At 42.7% G+C, this 12,157-nt stretch overlaps 1 protein-coding gene across 1 annotated transcript in view; it reads left to right on the forward strand.

Moving 5' to 3' along the window:
• Positions 1 to 12,044, forward strand: part of Rsrc1 (arginine and serine rich coiled-coil 1) — a 337,535-nt gene extending 325,491 nt beyond the window's left edge. Inside the window, exons 8-10 of the mRNA XM_047565430.1 lie at positions 3,269 to 3,375; positions 10,149 to 10,298; positions 10,870 to 12,044. Coding sequence (XP_047421386.1) covers positions 3,269 to 3,375; positions 10,149 to 10,298; positions 10,870 to 10,962 — 350 coding nt within the window. The 3' untranslated portion in view covers positions 10,963 to 12,044. The remainder of the gene's footprint in view (positions 1 to 3,268; positions 3,376 to 10,148; positions 10,299 to 10,869) is intronic.
• Positions 12,045 to 12,157: the final 113 nt, after the last annotated feature.

Genomic DNA, 12,157 nt, shown 5'->3' on the forward strand with positions numbered 1-12,157 from the left:
AACAATGAATGTCTGGTTATTTTGAAACTAATACAAACTCAGAAGGAAAAACAAATGAGTGCTTTCAATTGTGTCAAGGCCTAAGTTTCTTAGATAACAACAGAAAAGATAGGGAAATCTAAAAGACTTTAAGAATTCTCCGATCTTCGATTGGTTGGCAGTGTCAGCATGAACTCAGGTTTATTTTTCTGCTTGGAAAGTGTATTGCCTGTCCCACCCATACGATGCCTCAGCAGCAATGGCAGTTCCGTAGCAGTGACCCTCAGTGCCAGATTGTCGTCTCTGAATGTCATTCTCCAGCAGAAGGAGTCAAGGCTTTTTAGAGCGATGCCTCATTTCATGGCTGGGGACAGAGCCATGCAAGAGGATCAGGGATGTCTTGCTACACTTCTGACTACCAGGGATCAGGTACCACTTGAAGCAAGTCGGTTCCCCAAAATGGGGAACTACTTCCCGTGGATGGAAGTGCAGTGGGTATGTAAATATTCTGAATTCATAATGGTCCTCTTTGATCATGTTCAGACCAAAATTGTTAAAAAAGGGGAAGAACCAAGCCTTTTTTGTGACTTTTGTAACTTTCCTATTCAGGCTGTATTTCAGAGTCACTAAGTAGTCAGTGAGGATCAGCTCTTCATTACAGTAGAGCCAGAGCTAATAAAGGCAGGATCAGTACTAGAATTAGAAAGCTGCCATTTTACAGCCTCTAATGAAATAATTGACCTAAGAAACAAACATCGACGCCAGTGGAACCATTAAGGGAAAGTCTGATGAATGTTATGTTGGAGACTCGGGCTCGTCAATCTTAACCTCACTCAGTGGAAGAAGCGCAGGCTGGTGGGACGTGCAGGGCTTACACAGCAGCTTCCACAGTTGTTTTTGACCGAAAGAAATCGAACCTGAATGTAAGCAGGCCTCCAGGTCTGATTGCTGTTCTGCACAAAGCCTGGGTGGGTGGAGGAACAGGTTAAATGACCCTTCAGGTGAAGTCAGCCATATCCAGAATGTGGGAGACTGTGGAAGAATCGATCCAGCTCCTTGGACAAGTACATGACCGTGAAAGGGAAGCATGGCAATCGCACGTGGTGGGGAGGGACTGAGTGTGTGCAGGGTGCCCTTCTTGTTCATACTCCAGTTCACAGAGCCACAGAAGACTGCTGCACGATCATTCAAACTTAGCATGCACGTGTAGTGACATTAAGGAACTGTATTTCCACGTGTGGAAATGGTACTGCAGATGTGTTGTTGAAGTCCTCGTCTGTTAGCAATACCAACTAAAATACTTCAGCGTAACCAGGTTGGAGTCTCAAGAGGACAAGTTCCCATTCGCGCTTAACTATAATACAGTGTCTTTTCATCCTGTTAATTTTTTTCTTTTCTTTCTGTTTCTGTTTATTTTTCTTGTCATTTGTTTGCTCTTAATGGTGCATTAGAGTTGTACATAACAGTTGAGTTCATTCTGACATGATCATGGATGTCCCTCCTCTCCTTGGTCCCCCTCCTCCTCTTCTGCTCTACGTGCACTCATTTATGTGTTTTTAATTGACGCTTTATAGACATACATAACGGTGGAATTCACTGTGGTATATTTGTACATGCACACAGCAAAATTTTGTCAAATTCTTTCTGCATTTCTTTCCCTTTCCTGTCCCTCCACCCTCCATCTCCTACTCCATCAATCTTCCTTCTATCTTTGTGAATCCAACACCACCCCACCCCTTTCTTTTCCTTACTTTGCTCTAACTTCCACATATGAGAGAACATTTGACCCTTGATTTTCTGAGTCTGCCTTATTTCACTTAGTATGATGTTCTCCAGTTCCATCCATTTACCAGCAAATGCCATAATTTCATTCTTCTTTATGGCTGAGTAGAACCACATTTTCTTTATCCATTTGTCTGCTGACAGTCACCTGGGCTGGTTCCATAACTTGGCTATTGTGAACTTCACTGCTATAAATATTGATGTGCCCAGCTCTCTATAGAATGCTGATTTTAGTTCTTTTGGATCAATACCAAGGAGTGGGGTATCTGGGTCATGTGGTGGTTCCATTCCTAGTTTTTTGAGGAATCTCCATTTGCTTTCCAGAGTAGCTGTACTGGTCTGCAGTCCTACCAACAGTGTGTGAGTGCACCTTTTCCTCATATCCTCACCAACATTTATATTAGTATTACAGCTGCCATTCTAACTGGAATGAGGTGAAATCTCAATTCCCTAATGCTAGGGATGTTGAACATTTTTTTCATGCATCTGTTGACCACTTGTGTTTCTCCTTTTGAGAAGTGTCTGTTTACTTATTTTGTCCATTTTTTTATTTATTTTTCCTTTTGGTGTTTTTAAGTTTTCATATATTCTGATCATTAATCTCCTAATCTGAGCAGTAACTTGCAAAGATCTTCTCCTATAGGCTCTCTCTTTACATTATTTATCATTTCTTTTGTTGTGCAGAAGCCTTTTAATTTGATATTGTCCCACTTAATTGATTCTTGTTTTTATGTCTCCAGCTTTCACTGGGTCTTGCTAAGGAAGTCAGTACCTGTGCCAGTATGTTGGAGCTTTCGGCCTATATTTTCTTCTAGCAGTTGCAGAATCTGTGGTCTAATTCCTAAATCTTCGATAAACTTTCATTTGACTTTTGTGCAGGGGGAAAAATAGGAATCTAGTTTCATTTTTCTATATATGGACTTCCAGTTTTCCCAGCATCATTTATTTAAAAGACTGTCTTTTCTCCAACATATATTTTTGGCACCTTTGTCAAGTATCAGATGGCTGTATCTGTGTGTTTGTGACTTCTATTCCATCGGTCTTCATGCCTGTTTTGGTGCCAATGTCATGCTGTTTTTGTAGGTGTAACTCTATAGTATAATTTGAGATCAGATATTGTGATGCTTCCTGCATTGCTATCCTTGCTTAGAATTTCTTTGGGTGTTCTGAGTTTCTTATTCTTCCAAATGAATTTTAGAACTGATTTTTCTAGTTCTGTGAAGACTGTCATTGGTATTTAATGGGAAATCTATATGTTGCTTTGGGTAGTCTGGCCATTTTGACAGTGTTAGTTCTGCCTATCCATGAATATGGGAGGTCTTTCCATTTTGTGTCTTCTTCAGTTTCTTCTGTATTCTCTAGTTTTCATTGTAAAGGTCTTCCACCTCCTTGGTTAGATTAATTTCTAATTTCCAATAGAGTTACTTTGTAGAAAGAAAGAACATTGCTTATGTATGGTATTGACAACTTACACCAAAAAACGCTCACATTACACCCTCTCTTTTAGAGCAAGCCACCTTGGGAGAACAAGTAAAACGAGTGAAGGAAATCGAAGCCATCGAAAGTGATTCTTTTGTCCAGCAGACATTCAGATCAAGTAAGGAAATTAGAAAGGTAAGCCCACACAGGCATTGATTTGGCCTGAGTAGTCGAGGAGGCCTCAGTCTTGGTGGTGAGTGCCGCCTGTGGCGGGTGAATGAGGGCACCAGTGAAGCATGAGTTCAGGGCGAGAGTAGTTCCTGCAGAAACACAGGGTGCAAATGGAGCTGGTGTTGATTTTACATTTACTAAAAAAGACAAAGATGTCAGAGGATGGTTCCGAAACAGTCATATGCATTTCATGAACATACGCAGTTTTCTTTTCAAATGTATACATTTGTTTTTTAAATTGACATTCCCAGATAAAAGTTAGGGAAGCACTTTAAATGATAAAACTATCACCTAAATAGTAGCACTCATCTCTGTTCTCTGTCCTGAGGTATATCACTCAACTCCAGTTAAAGGACCTTTGAATTACATTTTTTCACTTATTAGTAAAGATGGTTTTACAAATCTATATTCCTTTAGTAGGAAAAGAGTCAGGAAAACACATGTAGTCTTTCATAATGTTCATATAAAGAAGATATGACTACCACCTATCCTAAAATAGTCTACATTTGCAAATGTGTTAACAGCTGTATAATACCCTGATGACGAATGTAATGCTTCATTTCTTTTTCTTCTGATATTAGATTTCTAAATAGTGATGTTTAAAGAGATATGACATGTTTGCAAATATCCATTATTATCCTCTCAAAATACATTTTTGTTTAAGGTCACATTGTTTAATATGTTTCCAAAGTTATCCACTAAAATCATTGTGCCAACTCAAATTCCACCCAAAGTGCAAGGTGCCTCTGCCTCTGTGTTGGCCTGCAGGCTATCAGGCCCTCCCGCCACACTCTGCCTGACCTGGTGGGCCCCTGCTGTCACAGGCGAGGTGGAAGTCTTTAATTTCCAAATGCTCTTGAAGTCGTCCGTCCTGTTGTAAGTTGGGCATGGGTGCCCATGTAGGGCCGGGTGCTGCAGAGCCACAGGCCTGTGCTGTTGACGTGCAGGGCGCCTTTGGCTTCCGGTGAATCACCATCTCAGCTCCTAATCCTACAGCTATGAAATGGACACTCGTAACTACTGTCGCCCATCTTACTTAACATCTTACTTTTGCATATTTTAAGTACCTTTTTCTGACCTAGTAGAATTACTGTAATTTATTTTAAAATTTACCCTTCTGGTATCTGTTTCCTGATGCTCCCTTGATTTCTCAGTTCTTACTGGACTCTTCTAATCAGTTAGCATTTTCTCACCATGGAAATGCTTATTCCTCTATACTTCATACCCTGGGTATTTTTCTAAATGACGTTTTGCTGTTTGACCCAATATCATCTCACTTTAAATTCATTTTTTAATTCAGTGCATCTCCTTTAAGAAATCGTGCATTGAAAGATGGGAAGTGGTATCAACAGGAGAACATGCCAGAAAGCCTCAGCATGACATTTGCCTTGGTGGATATACAGTAGTCAGGAGTCTCAGCCATCTAGCCCTGAACTTGTATTAGTGCCCATACTTCAGATGACCAGAAGAGCAGTGATAGGCAAACAGTGGTGTCTAAAACAAGGGGCACCTTACTGGCTGGTTCTGAAACGCTGGTGTCTGCAGCATTTGCCATGGTGCCTCCGAAGCTGAATTGTGTATCAGGAGGTGATTAGCAAAGAGAAGTGAGACCTCGAGGGTGGATGCAGGTCACAGGGAACACGTCAGGCTGTCCCTGGTACGTGGCAAGATGACTCTCAAGGACTCTACCCACTCCTCTTGTGGTAGTTCATACCCTGGGTGTGACGCCGTGTCTCCGAAGGAGGCTGTTGGGTGCTGGCCGTCCCTCAGCTCCAGCACAGCCGTTCCTCAGCTGTGCTGATTCCACTGATCAAGAAGCCAGGGAGCTCGGCACCAAGAGTGTCCTAGACACAGTGTCTCCTGACACCTGTTGATCTAACCAGTTTACCTCTCTGAAATCATTTCTCTGGCTTGAGTAGACAGGGAATCTGATAGTACCTGATGCATCCTTAACTTTAGGAGCCACAATGCGGCTTGTCCCAAACTGCTGTCCCAGACAAGCTTGATATCAGTTACTCAAGCCTCAGGTCCTGACTCTGCCAGGTGGCTTACCTGTGCACCAGAGGGGCTCAAGAGCCAGTTCCTGTGAGCCTCTGTCCTCTGCTTGAAGTACCTTTTAAAGCCGAATTTTTCAAATTGAGCCACCAGGTGGCAGTGTCACCCAAAGCCAGACGTTCTGTGGGGCCCATTTTGAGGTTTTATAATCAAGGCAAAATTTTCTCCTACACTTTTCTTCACTTAAATAAAAAAAGCAATTAATGATTCTCCCCACATTTTCAAATCACATGTTGTTAAATAATGTTCATGTTCTGATCCTAGCCTTGGAGAGCTTCGCCTTGTGTTTATATGCACTTCCAGAGAAAATGCTGCTATACCCCACAGGCAAACACAGGACGAGATGACCCTCATGTCGGATGGGCTCTTGTCTCCCCACCTGAAGAGCAGGGGTCCATGGGTTGGGCAAGGCACCTCTTGTCAAGGCTGTTCAACATGGACAGCTGCTAGCTCAGCCTGGTGGGAGCATTGTCGGTTCACATGACTGCTCTGCAGGCCACAAGGACTGCCAAGCACTGACCTCTGGCCTCGAGCTGAGCACACTCCCCCTTCCCCAAGCACAACATTGGGCTTTGTGGTTAGATGTCCCCAGTGGTCCCCAAGATATCGTTAAGGCCATGAATTCCTGGACCCAATGTTTGGAGACATAAAAATGTTTGAAACCTGGGGTTGGAGGTGTAGGTGTTCACTCCAAATTGTAAGAACCAAGTAAAAACTTTTAAAGCATCTTACTGTGACTGTTTCCGGTACACATGATGCTGTGATGTGCACACTGGTAAACAGCACCACACCTTTGCTTCACGGTCACCTCTCCTGTGCACTTGCTCTGGGGACTAAAATCTGCTCGTGGCATGAGTCCCTGTAGTACCGCTTGGTCAGCTTTGTCCACTTTTGCTCTCATGTTGACTCAGGTGGTCACCTGTGGTCACTTGCTTTCAGCCTGAAGAAATCCCTTTATATTTTTTGTAAGTTGGGCCTGCTGGAAGGCTCTCAATGTTTTCTGAGAATGCCTTCCTTGCCTGCCTCTGTCATTGAACAATAGCGATGTTAGATGCAGAGCTTTCGGTTACAGCTCCTGACTGGGCGCTTTGGACACACTGTCCCAGTACTTCTGTATCCACTGGTTCTGTTGAGAAGTCTGCCTTATTGTCGTAGGTTCCCTTATAAGTGGCAAGTTGCTTTCCTCCTGCTGCTCTCAAGATTTTCTCCTGTCTTCAACTTACAGTAATTTTACCATAACATGTCTGTGGGTCTCTTAGTGATTATCCTACTTTGATTTTGTTGACATACCTAGAATTAATTATAAGTATATACTATTAACATAACCTAAATTTATTTTTTAATAAATTTGAGAAGATTCCAGTTATAGTTATTATTTCTTGAAATATTTTCCCCTGTGCCTTCTCTGCAGTCCTCTGGTAATCTCATCATGTGTAATCTCATCAGTGTGCTGAATGGCATCTATATTTCCCATGTTTCTCTGAAGTTGTCTTTTTTTTTTTTTTGTACTGGGGATTGAACCCAGGGCACTGAACCACATCCCTAGCTCTTTTTATTTTTATTCAGAGACAGAGTCTCACTGAGTTGTTTAGGGCCTTGCTAAGTTGCTGAGGCTGGCTTTGAACTTGGGATCCTCCTGCCTCAGCCTCCCAAACCCCTGGGATTATAGGTATGTGCCACTGCGCCAGCTGGTTCTATCATTTTGTTATTGTGAATTGTGCTGCTATAAGCACGCAGGTATCTCTATAGTATGCTGACTTTAATTCTTCAGAATAAATACTGAGAAGTGGTATACCTGGGTCATGCAGTGGTTCCGTGCCTAGTCTTTTGCGGAACCTTCATATTGATTTCCATAGTCATTGTACTAATTTTCATTCCCACTAACAGTGTATGAGTTCTTTTTTCCATGCATCCTTGCTTTTATTGATATTTATATTCTTGATGGCTGCCATTTTGTCTAGAGTGGAATGGAATCTCAGTGTTTTTTTTTTTTTTCCTTTTTGGTCCTGGGGATTGAACCCAGAGTTACTTAACCACTGAACCACATCCCCACCCTAGTTATATTTTATTTAGAGATAGGGTTTTGCTAAGTTGCTTAGGGCCTTGATAAGTTGCAGAGACTGGCTTTGAACTCAGGATCCTTCTACCTCAGCCTCCCAAGCCCCTGGGATTACAGGAGTATACCACTGTTCCCAACTTCAGTGTACTTTTTAACCCAATAAAACTTCATAAACATATCCTTAAATATCTGTAAAAGTAACATTGTGATAAACATAGCATCATTTATTGTTTGATGTAGTGTTCATAAACACCTCCAGATTTGAAAACAGTTGGTAGAACTCTGTAAGGGTTCCATGCTTAATGACTGCCCAAAGATCTGCCATCAGTACCTTTTGGCTTGTAGAGTGTTAATCTCTCCCATGAATATGGACCAGCTTCCACTATCATGTATGATTACACGAATGGTGTGAATCTACAGCATGTGCCCCGTGTGTGTACAATGAATCAAAATGCATTCTGTAAAAATAAAATAAAAAGTAAATGCACTGTTTTTAATTGAGTAAAATGCTTTACGAGGATCTTGGATCAGGAGTGGACTTCTGCCCCTGAGCGCCACAGAGCACCTGCTGTCGGGCTTGCCCTCCCGCCACTAGGCGGCTGGAGCAGATGGTGAAGCCCAGTGCTCGGCATCACCTGGCAAGCCGCACAGCCCGGGATCCGAGGGAGGAGACCTCTCCACCCAGAACCAGTTCCCTGCTGTGGCCCTGAAAATGACACCCTGTGGAGTGGTGGCATGTCCCTCATCCTGGCCGCAATGGCCACTGTTCCTTTCCACTGTGCACCTGCCACTCAAGGCTCCTTTCCGGTCTCCTCCTCGCAGGGCACTCGCTGTCCCTCTGGCCGAAGCACTCCCTCCTCCCATGCCTGGCTCCCTCTCACTCTTCAGGTCTTGAATTGTGCCCCCCTGAAGGACGGCATCCCCAGCCCCAGTCTAAAGTAGAAACCCTCCCTGGTCCCCATCCTCAGTGCCAGCACCTTGTTTATCCCGACAGCAAGTGCTGCAGTTGGGGGAGTATGTCTCCATGTGGTGTGTGCTTGTAACCTGTCAGCTCACCGCAGCATGTGACCTCCAGTTAGGCCAGGGGCATATCTGTTTATTCTCCCTGTGTACCCAGGGCTTCACAATTGGCGGTGCTCCCAACCTGGGGAAATAGAACAGTCCTCTAATCCTAAGGTAAATAGATCTAAGAAAGGAAGAGCCACTTCATGCACAGTTCATTCACTAGACATTTTTCCCAGTGACATCTATTTTATGCTTCATTCATAAGAGTGAATGATTAAAAGTAGGTAAGTCAAAAGAAGTCGGGTGTAGTGGCACATGCCTGTAATCCTGGGGACTCGAGAGGCTAAAGCAGGAGGATCGCAAGCCTGGGCAACTTTGTGAGACCCTGAGCAATTTAGCAAGACCCTGTTTCAGATTTTTAAAAAAAGGTCTGGGGGTGTGGCTCAGTGGTAAAACACTTCCAGGTTCAATCCCCAGTACCTAAAAAAAAAAAAAAAAAGGAAAAGAAAATGGAAATTGAAAACAATAAGCATAGAACCAGCAGATGCAGGAAAAAGTACATGGGAATCATTTCCCACTCCTTGCTTCTCCTCTTTCAGTTGTATTTTAACTTCTAATTTCAAATTCTGATCTAATCCATTTAATATTATTCTTGCTTCTGCTGAGCCGTCACCTCCATGGCTGCTTCTTTCCAGGGAGAAGCAAGTTGAAGCTCCTTGAGGAAGCACCACACTGCTGGCTCCCTCAAGGCAGAAATGCTGGTTCACTAATCTTTGTGTCCCCTGCACTTGGTACAGTACATAGCACTTGGTGAATAGTCAGTCAGTGTGAAAAGAATTGTCTGCAGTTGCAAGATGTTGTGATAAATTGTGGTTTTATTTCTTACCAAGATATGACATACCTCTACAAAACATTTTTTTATATTTTTAAATGTCCTAAGTAACCTTAAAAGATAACCTCTGAGTCCATCAACTTATGCATGAATAAATAAAATCTGGTAGTTCCATACAATGGAAGATGAAATATCCAGAATAGACAGATCACTAGAGAAGGTAGATTAGTTGGCTACAGAGGGACGGGAAGGTTGAAAGGAGGGGAGACTGTTGCTGAAGGGGATAGTAAAGATGATGTGAAGATGGTTGGGATAATAGTGTGGGTGTTCTAAAGGCCATTTGCTATGCACTTTGGATGTGTGAATTGTGTGGGGTGGAATCATGTGTGAACAGATTACATTTGTGTTTTAAAGAGAACCTTTGGTTCTGCATCTCATGCCTAAAAAAAGGTCAAGTAAATACTGGGGATTCGTTGCATGCTTATTTATTTGAATTTAGACACAGGATAGATAGATAGCTAGAGATAGATAGATAGATAGGTAGGTAGGTAGATAGATAGATAATAAGCATAGGCTGATATGCACTGATTTCTTAAAAATATGTCAGTTGTCAGAAATGGCAAGCATCTCCTCCACATTTTTGTATTTGTTTAAGGAATAATTGTTTCTCATTCAGTAATGAAGGACATTTTGACATGAATTTCATCTCAAAGGAGATAGCAGTTATTCACCATCAGAAATATTCAATCAACTTGTTATTAAATCAACATGTGTTGCGTCTTCTAGGTGGTGGAGCCTAGTGAAGTGACGCATGCGACTTCAACGGCAGGCCCAGCGTCAGTAGTTGCTGACCCACCCAGTGCTGAAAGGGAAGTAGACCCTGCCATCCCCACTGCGATCAAGTACCAAGACGACAACTCCCTGGCTCATCCAAATGTAAGATCCTGGAGCCTCTGGGTGTCCATCGAGGTCTAGTTAGCTGAAATCAGTCAAGACTGGTGTCCTTTTATTCTGTACCAAGAAAACCATTGGAGGACACGGGATCCCGCATCCTCTTTGCTACATATAGGCGGCTGGTCTCCAGCCCTGCGGCTTGTGGTACAGATTTGAATCTAGCATGGCCCAGCTCATCTGGCCTGACTTCTATGCTTAACAAACGGGTGAAAGGAAGAGCTTTTTAGTAAAGAGCTGGAGTTCCTAGTTCTGACTGAGTGACAGTCCCTTCTTTGGCTGTGAGCAAGCCACAGCTATCATGTTTGGCTATCTCTGAAAGGGTGTAAGTCCACCATCTCTCGGAGGAACTCACACTGGAGGTGCAAACTCATTAACCTGGTTAGTCCTTCTCCCAAGACCTTCTGAACGGTTTTCATTCCCAGCAGATGGACTTTAATGGAGTGGTAATCTGGGGCCAAATAATATTCAGACCTATGCTGAGAGGGTCTTCCACAAAGGTGGTTTGTATCATATATGGTCAAAGTCACATATTCCTTTCCCCTTTCTATTGCAGTTATTTATCGAGAAAGCGGAAGCTGAGGAGAAGTGGTTCAAGAGATTAATTGCTCTCCGACAGGAAAGACTAATGGGCAGCCCTGTGGCCTAAGCAGTACACCTGTGATTGAACTGACAGTAGCATTGGAAATTTAGGTTTTCAAATCCCAATATTAACTTTTACTCTTAAAGAATTTAACTGCTTATAAGTAAAGATAATCTCATTTCTTTCTCTTTTGTGGGCTTGAATATTTGTTGATTTGTATGAAATTTCACAATGCATGAAAATGTTTTACTGTTAAAACTAATCATAAAAACATCAGTGTTAAAATAACTCATACTCAGTAGTGTTTCTTAATACAGCATGAAAAAGTCATGTAAAGACCCAATATTGATTGATTATGTGTATATAATCAATATTGATTGTATGCTATAAATTTGAGATTCCCTCTGTGAATCTCTTATCTCACCCTATTGAAAATGTTTAGATACAATAAAATGCACCCTAAGCAGTCTAAGCAAAATGAACATGTTAAACTTAAAGGAATAACATGTTAATTTGAAGAGTCTCTTGAAAATTAAATGAAGGGATGGTTTTTGACTAGAGAAAGAAACTACTGGTGTCCCTTTTTACCCCAAAGCAAATCCCAGCTCAGCCTTAGAGAAGTCATTTGCTTATGTGGACCTAGCTAGTTGGTCACGTGCCTCTGCAGGGAACCTGCTCTCGCTCTGGTCATCCCTGGCCACTGCTGTCCCTGTGGAGGGGCAAGCTGAATGCTACCTGGGTGAGACTCTGTCCTCACCCAGTGAATCACCGTCCACGTGCAGCCCTGTGCGCATACCAGCGGAAGTGCTCTGGCCTCACCTTGCAGAGCAGTCGCCTTCCCCGCTGGGCTCAGAGGTCCAGCCACTCCCGTTCTGTCTCATGAAGACTAGCGCCTGCGCCCAGCAAGCAGGAGAGGCCTCAGGGGAGGGTCACCAATGTGCAGGACATTTGGATGCCATCTTTTTAGTATTTCTGGAACTACTAAAATTGTCATCTATTGAAAATGAAAATTGTCTGATGTAAAGCCAGGTATGTGTGGTTTTTAATATAGACACAAAAATTTTCAGTTCATAAAGAGGTTATTGTTTCTGAGGTATTTTGCATTTCATTCTTTGTACAACTTATAAACTGTAAAAGTTCTGTCACCATCTTGGCAGGTGTAATTTGTTTGTCTGGTCTGGGCAAGAACATGGGCCATCTTTTGTTTCCCTAGTGAGTCTCTGAGAACTGAGACAGATGCTTTTCTCAGTTGCCTGATGTT

The sequence above is a fragment of the Sciurus carolinensis genome, chromosome 9 (genome assembly GCF_902686445.1).
Source record: "Sciurus carolinensis chromosome 9, mSciCar1.2, whole genome shotgun sequence".
Classification (NCBI taxonomy): Eukaryota; Metazoa; Chordata; class Mammalia; order Rodentia; family Sciuridae; genus Sciurus; species Sciurus carolinensis.